General features: G+C 46.6%; 3 protein-coding genes across 3 annotated transcripts; 1 reads left to right on the forward strand and 2 right to left on the reverse strand.

The window, feature by feature from the left end:
* Positions 1-647: 647 nt before the first annotated feature.
* On the forward strand, positions 648-2021 carry H6S33_001393 (uncharacterized protein; the record flags this gene model as incomplete). The annotated part of the gene is made up of 1 exon (XM_044832765.1): positions 648-2021. The coding sequence occupies one exon, from the start codon at positions 648-650 to the stop codon at positions 2019-2021; it is 1374 nt and encodes a 457-aa protein (XP_044694360.1).
* A 3545-nt stretch (positions 2022-5566) lies between these two features.
* On the reverse strand, positions 5567-8853 carry H6S33_001394 (uncharacterized protein; the record flags this gene model as incomplete). The annotated part of the gene is made up of 3 exons (XM_044832766.1): positions 5567-6510; positions 7015-8168; positions 8348-8853. The coding sequence occupies 3 exons, from the start codon at positions 8851-8853 to the stop codon at positions 5567-5569; spliced, it is 2604 nt and encodes an 867-aa protein (XP_044694361.1).
* Positions 8854-12023: 3170 nt separating this feature from the next.
* Positions 12024-14032, reverse strand: H6S33_001395 (uncharacterized protein; the record flags this gene model as incomplete). Its single annotated transcript, XM_044832767.1, has 14 exons — positions 12024-12234; positions 12314-12390; positions 12455-12459; positions 12609-12644; positions 12707-12774; positions 12857-12878; positions 13022-13034; positions 13119-13183; positions 13245-13334; positions 13387-13392; positions 13643-13655; positions 13747-13772; positions 13828-13840; positions 14027-14032. 14 exons carry the CDS (start codon positions 14030-14032, stop codon positions 12024-12026), a joined length of 651 nt encoding a protein of 216 aa, XP_044694362.1.
* Positions 14033-15218: the final 1186 nt, after the last annotated feature.

Raw genomic sequence — 15218 nt, forward strand, 5'->3', positions numbered from 1 at the left:
GCCAAGTTAACACCCAAGTTAATATCATGTCAAGTAAGAGTATCAGAATTAAACCTCATGATTAATTGTTTCCATTATCATATGAAACGTTAACACTAAAAGCCTTCCTAGCTAGAAATGGTGTATTAAATTGACCTTAATTTGATAGGTATCCTCGTCAATAAGCATATCCATATTGAAACAATGAGTTACACACTTTATAGGACCAATTAATATCTACCAGGTAAAAGAACTGTATCTTATCGCCCACTGACTACAATCAACACTATTCATAGTTATCACTCGGTTGGCTTTGCTTTTTCCCTTTTCATTTCAGCCCCACGGTCCCACCCCTCACATAAGATCATGTACGGTACTGTAGTTTTAGCTGCCAAGTTTTGCCAACCCATAGCCCTACTTCTCAGCTGAATTCCATCTGACCCCATCCATGTTTCACCCCAGGACGTGAGCTTTTCAACTTGCCTCTCCAGTTAATTTTAATTGCGGGGTGATTCTGGACTTCAAAATAAGGTACTCCGCATATCTCAATCTCTAGCTCTCTAGTTTAGAACTACCACTCTTTAATCAAAAACCAATCGAATATAGTTTAGTGCTTATTCTCCCAGAAGACAGAACCAATCATCTCGACGATCATAGATTCAACCGAAATGTTCTTTACCCACAAGTACCAGCGTGCTCGAGATCTTCAATCCCATCTCCCACCTATCACACTAACACGGATATCCTCACAAGAGCGGAGAAGAAAGATAATAATAGTGTTCGCGGTGGTAGTCTGCTTTGCGACATTGTTCATCGTCTCTGGCGTGATCCTCCTGACCCAGGCCCAAAGCTTCAGCAGAGATCTCTGCCCTGGATCCGGGACACCCGTGAACTACAATGTAGGACAGCAGACAGCTCGTGGTAGACATTATTCCCCACTGGGAAAGGGGATCACCATCGATCTCTCGTTCGGGAGCTTGGATTTCACAGTGGCCAAGTCGATTGACATCGCCTGGGACATCATCGTTGGGCGTGGGGGGCAGTTGGTGCTTCTCTGGATTGCGCACAAAGTGTATGTTGCTACCCTCGACCATGTTACCGAAACCTCCGCCGTCGGGTACGATTTCTATCTTGCACTTGCATTCGATATAGGTCCTTGGGCCATGGTCCTAGCCATCAAGAACCAGATCCTGGCCACAAGAAAACATATGATCAAGGTCTTATTCATTCTGTACTCGGTGGCATATATCTCCATGTTTCCAACACTGATGTCAGCAATGACCGGCTACACCAACTACACATCTCCCTACATCGTCTTTGAGGACCAGTCCATGATCCCCCTAGAGGACTTTATGGGCTCCGCCGAGAGGTACGGTGACACGTTGGTATTGAACGGAACATGGTACCCTCTTGATTACAACATGACCAATTGCCTCGACCACCCCTCCGGCCATTACTCGTACGGGTTCTCGAAGCTTGTCTGGAAGTTTGTTTGTGGCCTGCACCTATACTGGGTGCTCGGCATGTTCGTTCTCTGGCTAGACGCATATCTCCACTCCCAGCTGTACCAAGCCGGCCACCGGATCGGCAAGATCAGAGCCATCCTCGACGTTGCTGAGTCTCTCAAGGAAGACTTAGGCCCGGATACATGTGCATACACTGGGGCTCAGTTGAAGAAGGAGCTCCAGAAACGGAACCCCAGACTCACGTACTACCAGACACGTAAAGGAATCCCACTACAGATTGGACTATCTTCGCAGGCGAGGGGCGAGCCTATCGATCTCGATGCCGCCAGGGGTTGTCTGTTTGGGAAGCAGCCGGAGATCATGAAGCATGCTATCTGGGAGAGAGATACGGCGTCGGAGTTTGGGGGAAGTCCGGCACTCACGAGGGATGCGCAGTTTGGGAGGATGGGTGGTTCGGATTTTGGGAGTCCTGCGTTGACTAGGGATGCGGAGTTTGGAAGGTTGGACAATTTCGAAACTGTTGATACCGGCGACGAGGATCTCCGTGAGGGTGACCTTTCGTATAGTAGACAATAGTTGTGGGGATGATAGAAGGTCTGTTTCTTTTTCTTTCTTTTTCCTTGGTGTGTTCTATCATTTCCCTTCCATTGCTGGATGGTGGTGGGCTCGTGGATAAAAGCAGTGACAAGCCAGGCGGGCAGCGAGAGAAGAAAAACTTGAATGTTATTTCATTTGTTGGTGTACCATTATAGGAGTTGTCAGGCCAGTCTCAGGCGTAGAATGCATATGTGTTTAAATTGTAATTGTATCGGGGGACAGCTTCTTTAGGCTTTACTACGTACACATTTATTTCTTTTGTCTCTCTCTTTTTTATTACACATGGTACTTCCAGATTCTAATTGTTCTTCTATTCTCCGTTCGGATTGAATTATTCCGGAAGGTCAATGAACATGAGATACTCTATGGGTTAGGGACATGAAGGTCTGAGACCCCGAGACCAATTCCTTGTACACACAAAAAAGAATTGTTAGTTGAACCCCCGTGATAGGATTTTTAGTCAGTGAATTGAACTCAACACCGCACGCTCCCCTTCATAGATGACGACCAGCGAACTGGAAAAGGTATGTAGCAAAGACAAAGGGAAAAAACGCTCGATCCCCATAATGCTTTCACGATCATAGAAGATATTAGTAGCAAGCTGGTTATGTACATCTCATCTTGAAATCCAAGTCTGTAACAAAATCAAAGCTGCAGGTGAAGCTTTCGCCATTCCAGTAGCTTTCAAAATCAGTAGCGATAACTACATAGCTAGCTAGATAGCTACAAGTAGAATAAGTACAGTATGTACATGTAGGTTTATTTGGCTGGCGCTAAGACTAATGTTTCGCACAGTAGTGGAGCCACGATCCTCGGTTCGTCGATTGATTATTACATGTAGCTTAACTACATGTAGCTACATGTAGGCGACTGCTCTAGCTCACCAGGCATAGGACTGACTGGAAAACTTCCATTACGATATCAGACGTGCCGGTATTTACATTTAGTAATCCAGCATATATTGCCAATTGGAATAAGTGGATGCCAATGGATTCTACATCTGTGTCTACATGTAGAGTAGGTAGAGTACTCGTGAGGACATACGGATACTCGAGCAAGCTGCATCCCTGGCTTGTATCGTGCTAGCCAGCCAGCTTGCTGTCACGAATCAAAGCTAACTACAAACCACGCCTTGCCAAGGCCGAGAAGCCCAAACGGGAACGATTACTTGAAAGATAATCAGATACGGCAGGATCAACCCTACCCTCGCTCAATTCTAAATAAACCTTTGTATCAGCTCTGTTTTGTTTCTGTCCCTTACAGTACCTATTCTACTACACGTTATACACCGCGATGAATGGGCGGAGTCATAAAAATCAGCCTGGCCAACGGAGAGGCCATATTTTCGCAAGTGCCGTCTGTCTGTTACTAATTGCTGCGCATCTGTGAAGCAAATGACCTCTACATCCGGCGGAAGGGCCTCCTCTACTCTGCCTAGCATGTAGAGTAGTAAGTTGTAGCTAAATGTAGCTAGCTATGTGTGGATAATATTTGAATCTCATCGTGAGGTGAGCCACGACCCGGATCCGTGGAAGTGGATTCGCTGTTTCTCCACGAGGCTTTAAAGTGCGTCCCCTGTTGATCCTGGCCCGACATACCTGCTCTAGAGTCTAGAGCCCTAGCACTCTAGAGCACATACTCTACTCAATTGTCTCTCCTCTCTTTCTTCCCGCCCTCCGTCTGTAGAGTTGAGTGGGTACATAATGGCCAATGCCATCAACATGCTTTGAGCGAATAACCCCCAATTCGCCTGTTCCCATTTCCCCTCCATGGATACATCCGCATCCATCCCCCCATCCACGCACGCACGCATCCATCACCTCGCAAACCCAGCACCGAGGAACCGCAAGGACCCACCCGTAGCACCCCCAAAGCCGACGAGCGCCGAAGTTATACACGCATAGAGACGCAATACTAACACCGACCTACATGCATACATACTTTGTAGTTCCTTCGTTGAGGTCTCTCTCCCGGTACCTACCAATCTGGGCAAGTTGTTAGAGAACGTCCACTCCAGCAAGAGGGGAAGCTAGGGGAAAGAGAAAAAAAGTATAATCCCAGTTCATCGATTTCGTAAGAAAAACCACGCCGCGATATTATCCCCCCCGGACAGCTGTGCCGGTGCACAGGCCAGCCAGTATTTCTTCCTGCACCCCGGAATTTCGACCCTGCCGTAGCCGGGCCACCGAATGGCAGTGATGGATCCGGGTGGGTGTGTCGAATACCAGGTACGAGTGGGAGGAAGGATAGCATGTTTTCAGTCAGTCAGTTATCGTGACGCATTGTGATGATTAGTATGGAGAGGACCTTGGTGGGGAGTATGTAGTGAGCTGAGGGAAAGAGATGTAGACGTGTACAATTGATTGATTGCGTGGATGTATGGATTAAATTAGGAGGATGGCTTTGAAATATCCGCTCGAATTGCTCTCTAGAGTACGTAAACATTGCTCACGGCGTTGAATAAGTATCGACACCTTCATCCGTTGTGACTGAGCAGCAATAATGGGACAGAGCGTGCATGAGGGACTACGGGTATCTGTAACAGCGTAACACTCTCTTCAACTTGACTGCGGATCAATCCAACCAGCGCACATAAACAACAAATACCTGTGTACCAAAGAGCACGATCTGGATCATTGGTTTCTCTTTCAAACACATACAGCACAGCACAGCTCCCCGAGAGCTATAGGAAAAGCAAAAGGGGGGGGAGGGAATAAATAAATAAAAATCCACCAGTCCGTTAAGCTACCGTAAGCTCAACCCCGCAGAATACAACCAGAAGGGAAAGAAAGAAAGAAGGAAAAACCGACAACACTCACCCGCACAAATCAAGCCAAGGACAAAAAGCTATTCGACGCTTCACGATAAATAATCTATAAACAGTCACCTGGTTATAATATAAAAAGAACCCAACTTTCTAAGAAAGAAGAGCAGGAATCCAGAAAAGAAGAAAAAAGGAAGCTTAAGACAGACACCGCCGAATTCGAATTCACATCCCTGGATGATGTGATCATAACTTCCCTTACCCAAAAAAATCCAAGCTTTTATCCGAAAGAAAAAAACAAATCTGCTCATGGTAAAGATCGAAAGAAAGAAAAAGTAAACAGGAAAAAGAAAAAGAACCATCTGAGGAAAATTTCGCCATACACCATCCCCTTTCACCAATCCAACGCTCCTGCGAGCCTCACATGAGTGTTTGCGCGTCTGAGGCCATTCCCTCGTCAAGTGTCATCATCCACCCATGCTACCAAGAAGCTCTGCCACTAAACCCAAAGTGCTCATACCATGCCAAAATAAGAGCACAATTGACCATCTCCGCGGAAGGGCTCGCAAGATGTTAAGGACACCAGTCTCCGCTCTTTCTTCTTTTCCCTCCCCTCTTGTTTCTCGTTTCACTTTCTTTTTGTTTTTTTTTAGTTTCTACGCACCAGCACACGCCTAACCGAGGATTGCACCGGAAAAGCCACCCATCCTATTTACCCACGGAATGTTGCTCCTAAACAGCGGGGTAGGGGAGGAAGAACTTAATCATCCCCGTCTCTTCGACTATGCCACCCCGCCGTGGTCGCCAGGAAATCCAGCTCCCCACCTCCACCTCCGACAGCTGATACAACATTATTTCTTGTCATCATGTTATTATGGGGGATCATAAAGAAGTCCATTACAGAGGAAGTGGTGGATGTGGGCGTGGAAGCGTTGGTTGCCAACGGATCGTTGTGCGGGAAAGGATTATCAGTGTGGTGGAATGGAAACCCGTGGAACGCCTTCATGCTCGGTGATTGACTGTTTGTTTGGTCGCGAGTACGCCTGGTTGACGTGCTAGATCCATCCGTCTCTGCGCCCTCATCGTCCATCTCGTCCCCACTGTCCTCGTCGCCAGTTCCGGGGGGGGTATGCCCACGTTCGTGTGGTATAACGTTGGAACGCCATTGTTGAGACATGATGATGGATGGATGCTGTTGGATTTCACCTCCAGACATTCCAACACCCATTCCCAAACCGAATCCCTCTCCAGCTCCTACAGTGGATGTGTATCCGGGTGCCACGTTTCCTAGCCCCTTCTTCTTGAATTGCTCTTGTTGGGAGTGCCCGGCGGAGGCATCTAGCACACCAACAGCATACTCCATGAACTCTGCGCCTCGTGATGAAACACGAAGCGTCCACCTATACTCACTGAGCCGTGCTTTATAGAATTCAGCCTCCTGGGCACTCGGGGAAGTCGCCCAAAGCAACGATCCGAACGTCCCGATCAGTGCAAAGTTAACCTTTGAAGCAAAATACCAGAACGATTGAAGATGTTCGGGTTTGAGACGGTTGACAAAGTCCATGGCGGAGATGAGACGAGTTTTGGCTGCAGAGCGGCAAATGTGCAACAGGTATGGGTCGACATTGGTTGGTGGGGTAAGGGAGCGGAGAATTTGACGGTGGAGGGTTATTTCTGTCGCAAAGTACGCAAGATGAAGATAGCCTACAGATTCGTCAGAAACTCGTTTGAAGGAGAGGTATACGTTATTTCACGGCATTGCGAGAACTCCTCCAGGAATGATGTACATAAGGAAAAGTCGCCCCGGTCCTACAAACTCTAAGTCAAGGAAATAAAACAGAGAAACTGATTCTTCATGGAAAAGGAGGCCTTTTGCGTATCGTTTTTCTTTTCGGTTCGGCGTCAAGAGGGGGGGAGGGGGGGCAAGATGGGAGGCTGTGACACCAGGATACAGGCGCCCAGTCCTATTCCCCAGTTCCCAGTTACGCTCTCTTGCAGCCAGTTTCTCTGTTTAATTCCATGACCTGGAGTTCTGCAATGTGTCGAAAAGTACGTTTCCGCATCGCCGATTGGACTTTCTCCAGATTACTCATCTACGTGGGAAAATCACCCCACATTCAATGCTAGCTTATCCCCGCAATGTTCCCGCAATGCCGCGAAATTCGGTATCAAACACGCCTAACAAAAATCCAAGCACTGGGTTCTAACCGTTAGAAGATAATTTTCTCAACCTTGTTGAATCCATCCTAAGACAATCCGGCAGTTTCGTAAACCACTCCTTCAACCGTATCTGAATCGGTTTCGCCCTCTCCAGAACTCTGTTCGTACCCCCGCGTCCACCCAGTCCACTCTGAGCTTCAATCGTGAAAAATGTCTCCAAAACATCCGCCATTATTCCACTTAGCACAATCATCTGTTCGAATAGCATCCGACCCTTCTCCACCTCCGATGATCCCCCTTCGTCGTCGGATTCGTCCTCTGCCCGTTCCGGAAAGTCGTCCGAATTAACGGGGGGTACTGCCCAATTCGCTTTCGTGATATGGGAGGGCCGGCCATGGGTTAGCGCACCCCATTTGTCTTGCATGAAAAGTCCCCATGCTAGACGCTTTCGGAGTCCGCGCTCCCAACTAGGGATCTTCCACGAGGTGCAATCTAGATGCAGGCCTAGGTCTTGCCCAACTGCCACCAGCTGCGCCGTTAGTGCCCAACTTCCACTTTTGAGATCTGAGTGCTGCTGAAGAAGCAGAAGGCCGGCTTGGACGGTAGATAATTTAGGCCGGTGCATGACGTCAGAGATTGTCTTGCTAGCGAGCTTCTCGAGTGCCTGAGCATCAGGTTTCTTCAGCGCAGAGAGGTCCCTGTCGTATGACCACCAGTTGAGGGCAAGGATGTAAACTGCGGCTAATAACGGCGGTGAGAACTCTCGGTATGATCGGGAATACTTTTCAAGGAATACCCTCTTGTGCAGAATCGGAAATGAGGGGTGCACGATTCTGAAATACAATTTTATGAGCGATAACCCATGTGGTGCAACGATGCGTTCAATAGCATCCAGGTCCTCAAATGTCTCCACGTGATTCTGCGTCGAGTGGTCGGGAAACACAAGGAACGTGGTTTCGTCGGATACCCGGCGGAAAGATCCCCCCATAGAGGAGAGTGAATACTCGTCCTTGCTGTCGAATGGGCACAAGTCTATCAAGCAAGACTCATATTCGCTCGTGGGGCCTATCAACTGAGTGTGCCGGTTACTCTGGAGACCCAAAGTCTCTTTGAGGAGCGATTGTCCACGTTGGTTGGAGTGTTCGTCTACCGAAACATTGCCGCGAGTTTCTTGCGGTGAATCTGGCTCGGTAGACCTGCTTCTAGGGAATGATTCCCAGAGATGAGCTTTGCACCAGAAAATTGGAAAGGGACTGAACCAAAATGAAAAAGGAACATAGGGATCTATAAGCAAACAATGGATTCTGAATGATGTATTCCTTCCATTGCTCTTTCCGGCTTTTTATAAAATCTTCCAGTTACAAATAACAAGACAACATACCGCTTCTTATTGACAGATCGCTCTTCCGAGCCTTGTACACTGGAAGATGCCAATCGTCGCTTCCGTGGCTGTGGCGATTGCACGAAGGTACATTCCTGACTATGGAACTGGCAAAGTACACATATCTCTGCGCCCTCGTTCATGACACACCTGCTCTTTCGCCTGCGGCAAGCATCGCAAGGCCGGTCTCTTCGACCCCGACTCGTCCCATTCTCTCCATTGACACTGGATCCCGTGGACTTTCCTGCATTACCGGTTGATTTCTGGGGAGGATTCTGAGGTTGAGAGGCAGCGGATGACGAGGATGATCCGTTTGTGGATATCGTCGCGTTCGCTTGGGGAACAGCGCTAGAGGAAGAAGAAGTGCCGGAGGTGTTATTGGTGACTGTACTGGGGGCAGCATTAGTAGTAGTTGTTGCTCCAGCAGTTGTAGCGACTGCTGTCGCTCCACTACTACTAATGCTATTACCGCTACTCCCATTTTCGCCCGACTTGTTCAGACTCATGGCCTGTTCTTTTGCCTTTGGTGGAGGATAACCTGTGGAATTGTCTAATTCCGGAATTATTGTTTTTCTTGTTTGCTTTCTTTTCTTTTTTCCTTTCTTTTAAACCTGTAATTTCTCTTTGTCCTAGGAGGTGCTATCGGTAGCTAGAAGATGAATAAAAGCACATACAACCCCCGTCCAAATCCAAGAGCCAAAACTTTGTGCAGGACCTTTTATTGCACGGATTGAACGTGAAACGCGCGGGCCGGAAGGGTGAAGATGACGGTGGTATCGTGATAACGGCAAACGAGATATGTCAAGAGAGGACAGCACACGCGCTCAAAGACCAAAGAAGTCAAGGCAAGCAGAAGAGCAGTAGTAACAGTAGCAGTAGGTAGTAGTGATAGATAGTAGATAGACAGTAGTAGTAGCAGTAGTAAGTTATGGAGGGGCGAGAGTTTGGGGGGGGGGGGGGGGGTGAGGGTGCGCAAAAGTTGGGAAAAGAAAGATGGAGGAAGGGGAAAAGATTGGTCGTGTGTTGGGTTTGGGTTGTACTCTGTGCTGAGCTTATCGCAGTTGAACGAAACCAGGCAATTGGTAGATTAGATTACTGTAGGGGAATTATGTATGTAGAGCTCTCCGGCTTCCAGGATCCCAGGATTACGGGTCTCTCGGGAGGTGAACAGCGAGATCCTAAATAGGGCAAGGGGAGAGAGTAAACCGCCCAAAAGGGTGAGATGAGGAAGGCCTGCAGATAAGCCTTTCCCCTATCGATGAGGCTAGGGCTGTTGTATGTATGTGTATGGCTGTGTATTGGTTTGATGGGAGCGGGCCTGGACACACTGAGATCGAGAGGATTCAGGATACAGAACACACTCAAAAGACAATACAGTTGTGAGTATAAGGTGTTCACAGCTTCCCGAGTTTTTACAAATGAGACGTTCTATAAAGAGGGGCTTTGTAACATACCTATGTGATTATGGAAATGTCCGTTTGAGATTAGTCTACAACCAGGTAATCTGTAATACAGTTGTATGGATTGAAGGTATACGATATTGAGGCTGATTACAGTGAGACGAAGGATATGGTCTGGTATGGCCTGGTATGGCCTGGTATGGTATGGTATGGGAGTGGTATAATATGGCTTGTTTCTGTATTACTGAGGTACGAAAGCAGGGGGGTTAGTTTGTAACGTCCGTATCTCACGAGATCAGATGTTGCCAGTGAATGAACAACGACGTGACCATGAACTTTGAACCCGAGAACAGAGGACCCCCGATTACTACCAAATGACGAAGATGAGGGGAAGAGAAGAAACCGGGGAAGAGAGAGAGCAACCCCAAAAGAATAATCACTAAAACCCTCACCTTGATAAACAACGTAACGTGTCTTCCAGGATGGCAAGCAAGTACGCAGATAGACAGCAGGCAGAAAGATAGACAAGACCGACAAGCGCAAGAGGGTCCAACGAGCAATAGCAATAGATGAATTGGAATTCAGACCTAGGATGAACAGGAGAAAGCGAAACCCACCCCACACCCACGTTGCTGTTTCCTTACTGAACGCCCTTGACCCCCCACACAATGGCGATCTCAATGGTCCGTGGAAAGCAAAGAAGGAAAGCTAGGAAAGAAGTGAGAAAAAGAAAAGGAAACGAAAAAAAAGTGAATCAAGAGAACGTGGGGTACGGATTGAATGAACAAAATAAAAATAGGTAGGTGAGTGTAATTCCCCGCCTCACCCCAAAGGTGGCTGGCAGGTGAAGTGCACAACACTCAGCAGGTATGGGGATATTGGTTATCTCGCATTTTCGCGCTGGTGTTTGATGATAGCGGTTATTTTTCGGGTGTGACAGAGATAAGGGACGGACCAGAAACGGGCTAGTTGGGATCCGAGACATCGCGAGGGTTCAAGTTATCTGTCTATGGGAAAAATTACATAAAGGCGTAGACAAGCCTCTGTCATCTCTGAGCGTGAGGAATATGGGGACGGGGGTGTGCGGAAGAGGTATTCGCAGCGGAATTACTTTTTGACGATGGGGCGATCGAATCTCCCGGGTTTTGGCTGGGCAACACTCTACTCGTACCTACTCTACCGGTAGGTACATGTGCATACCGTTACTTACTAGCCAGGATGGGTTCTTTTTACAGAGTGGGGATAAATATTTAAGCAGGAGAACCTATCATAGTGGACGTATTTATGATACCTGCATATAACAAGGAGGGTGAGTGGAATTGGGGTAAGGAATCGACTGGAGGAGGAGGAGAAGGGCGTGGAGGAGGAGGAGCTCGAGGAGGAGGAGAAGCAAGAGCAGATGCCAGAAGTTGTCATTTTTTCCCGGTAACCGGCCGGGGTGTTCCCCGTTCTTTTTCGTCTTGGTAAAGATTGTAGTGGATCAGTGGTACTGATTTCTTGGGGAGTAGGAAAAATTAGGAACGAAGCTCGCTCTAACTGAAGGATAAAAAAAAAAGGTTGTGCGACAGTCTTTCAGTACGCCCAGTTACACCCATACCCATATCTTCTCTTTCTGAGTACGTTCCTAGGGCGCTCTAGGTATGCATGTACGTCACCGCGCAGTTACCGTCGTTTAATCTGCGCATGGCGCGTCTGCATCGGCATTCCCCACAATCAATTCAATTGAGATCAGAGACGATACCAGTGAGATACTCCCGAGTCTATAGATAAACAAGAAAATAAATAGAAGAAACATCCAACGTACCCATTGTCTGAACTCGCACGAGTGTTCCTCCTACCAGATTGTGCTTCTCCCCTCCTCTTGGACACCTTCAACCTATTTCTCTTACCAATCTCGGTACATATTACCCCATGTCCAGTTCTATTCTGTATCTACAAATCTTTGGACGAATAGTACGGGCTGTATCACATGCATATGTAATCAATGCTGTTGATTCAAATTGCAAGCGTGATGAAGACTGTCTGCCTGCAGGAGTGCCCGTCACAAAACCATTGCTTACTTGCATCCCCATCAAACAACTCCATTCATCAAAGGATAGGTCGGACGCGCATTTGCCTGTAGTGCCGAAGAGGACAAGAAGGTATCGAGAGGTCTAGGGGAGTGATAGATATTGCCGTTCCCGATATCCCAATGCCAAAATACTTCTGATCTTGGATCAACTGCTCGTTCTCATCAACGCCGATCTCTACCGCTTTCCCAAGGGGCAGATCCTTGTTCAGCCTCGCTCTTGTCCGATGGTAACACGGGGATGTCGACAGGCTTTCCAGTGGTGATGGACGCATAGAAGAACTACTTTTTGGTTCAAACAGTTGAGATTCTTGCCAAATCTCATGTCATGGTATTCAATACGATACTCGTAGCTCTCGATCATCTGATACCTACCGTATCGTAGGTGTGTAAATCGAGCCCAAGAAATCATCAAAGCACTTGCAAGATTGAAAAATAGTCAAAAGTTAAAAAAAAAAAAAAAAAAAAAAAAAACGATGTAGAGTATGAGCAACGCACGTTCCATGCATCCCCCCACATTTAAGGTTGGTTGGATACTCTTGGCGAAGCTTAGTAATGTGCAAAGAAGGGGAAATCTGCCAAGAAATCATCACATCTATATATCGTAGCTTTTATTAACTTTCCAGAGTGTTTACCAACCGGTACTAATAGTTTAAGACGATTATGAGAGGATTCATTTTGCAGGTTCAGCCAGGAAGAAAAGAGGGAAAGCTAGGGCCGTTACTGGACGTTGTGTTCCATGTTTCTTTTATTTGAAACCGGGGGGGGGGTATATCAACATGTCGACTTTAACATGCTGTGCGCTCCTCCAAAGTCGTTCCAAGAAACCCTAACCCTGCGCTCAGATGATACCCAACAGAAAAGACTGGCGGAAGCACCACGAGCACCTACATAGAGTATAATGTTGAGAAAATACCGCGATATAATCAGGGGCCGAAATACTGACAACTATTTCCATACTATAACTGTTAACGATTTACCTGCAACGTGTCCGATTCAAATAACTTTGAAAGATGGCCGAGTCGTCTATTAATAACGAACAATTTAAATCCCACACCGTTAGCTAAAAAAAAATAGGATTTAGTCAAAAAATTTATAACTACTGAACGAGGGTGGGGGTGTATTCCAGCGGCCCAATAGCAGCCAATATAAATCTTCTCCCCATGAAGAAGCTATCAGCCTTTCCGGTTATTGCCGGCCTGTAACATTCGACTCCGCTCTGTATCGGCGCATAGACTCACAGTGTCAGTGCGCCGAGGTTATGTTGCCAGAGAATTGGTAAGATCTCTGGCGAAAATCCTACCGTTGAGTTGTTTGGTGAAGGCTGAATGATGAACTCTAGAGGCAGATCATCAATATCCTCAATATCTTTGACTTGGTTAGATAACTACCTCGAAACAACTCGACGTGGAGTGAGTAGGGCCCGTACTTGTTTTTAGAACATATCTCGTCGCTACTTTCGCCTTCCATCCATTTCCATTCTCTTCTTTCAGCATCATTGTTTGGCGAATTGCCACACCTTTAAATGAATAAGCCCAAGGAAACATTGTAAGAGATTTCTGGGAGAGAACAATTGCCTTAATTCTACCCTTCCAATCAGTGGAAATTGCGGGGGATCTCTTATAAAACCGTGCCCAGAGACGAAGATCTTTGATAAGTTATCACTCAATCGATATGCCCCATATTATAAAGGTCAGGCCGTCGTTTTCCACGAGTTATGTTTTGTAAATATCATAACTCGCTTGCGGGAGGCTTTGAGGGTTTGATAGAGGTTTATTTAAATGTAGGTCTAATAAATCTTATGTCGAAAACAGCTTGCCCGTTCACACAGGGATGACGGCTTTTATCATCAGCAGATGATATGGTGACGGGGTGTGGATTTTGAGGAAACCTATCATTACCCGACAAGCCCTCATTCCGAGGAGACTTACATGGGGCCACGTCATGTTCTCATGATCTAGCTTGCATTCCATCAGCAAACTCCAATTATATATAATGGTAATTTCTCGTACTTGAGTGTTTTGGCTACCTTCACCCGCCAAGCCTAATGCTTAAGCTGTCTGGTAGTTGTTTTTCGTGTCTCAAGCTCTTGATTCGTCAGGGACAAAATCACAGCCTCCTGCGATCATGATATGGTTTTCAATAGCCTGATAGATACTGTACCGTTCATATACATCAAAGCTATGTATGTACTAATAACATAAGCGGCACCTTCATAGTCACCGGCGGATGAAGGATTGAGCGCACACCTTTAAATTTCCCAACCACGGGAATTAGAAACACATGGATCCATATTCTTTTTTTTATCCTTTTTACCCGCTACTACTTTCAAAAAGAATTCCAGAGAAGCTTCAAAGCTTCGAATGGCTCTACCGAGCCATGAAGTAAAAGCTGAATACCAGAATCCCGCATCCAGGTTGGTATAAAGCTGCACCTTCTCTTAAGGGAAGGGAGTTGATGTCCAAGGTAGCATTCCAAGACATACATCCAAGACATAATTTTGGTCCCTAGCTTGAAATCGACGAAACATTGTTAAAACCATGGTTATCCCTTAAGCTGGCATGCTGACCCCCCTATAACAGAGGAACTAGGTTTGTATAGGAGATCTATTATTTGATAAGAGAGATAACAGGATCTGTTAGTAAAGCCACACAAAAATTTGCTTTTTTTGAGGGGTCAGCATTTGTTGCCAGCTTAAGGGATAGTCAATATCTCTCAAACGAAACATACTGAGTGATACATCTTTCCTACTAGTTGGTGTTACGCAAATGAGTCCCGTAGTGGCTGTAATGTCGAGACTTGATAAGACAGTAGACTGTGTGGCTAATATTGGTATGGCCTGAGAAATCGCAGGGCTGTGTCTACATACCAGGTTAGCGACGCGCGATAAAGTGCATGTAGATTATGATTTTCACCACGGCCCGATAAAGTTGTCCGATAAGCTGGTGTCTACATGTGATGTGGTTAATGTAACTGGAGGATGATGACAGATATCCGGATGAGGCTTTGTGGGGAAGAAGAAGCTTTTCGCTTATGTAGCTTATCGATAACGACTCCTCGGCTTCGGGCCGTCGCGTCGGCGGTCGTAGTCAGTACTTCCTAAGCTGATCAGTCACATCAAGCTCTTGCCCCACCGTCTTTAAATTCAACTCTAATAATTTACCCCAACAAAAATATCTTTACAGTATTTAGCTGTCCTGCATATATACATAACACCAATCGATTTCTTTGCCTGAATAACTAACATTCAGACACTACGTACGGGGGGCTAGCTAGAGGTAGTGTCTCTATCCGCTCTCCAACCCTGCTCCAGCTATGAAACCCAACTGGTACTAGAAATTAACGCAATGCCCTTAGGTCTAGCCGCATAACGTCAAGAAAATTCTAATGCTTCCAAAGTAAG

This window comes from Morchella sextelata, assembly GCF_020137385.1.
Source record: "Morchella sextelata strain SCLS chromosome Unknown scls_10, whole genome shotgun sequence".
NCBI lineage: Eukaryota > Fungi > Ascomycota > Pezizomycetes > Pezizales > Morchellaceae > Morchella > Morchella sextelata.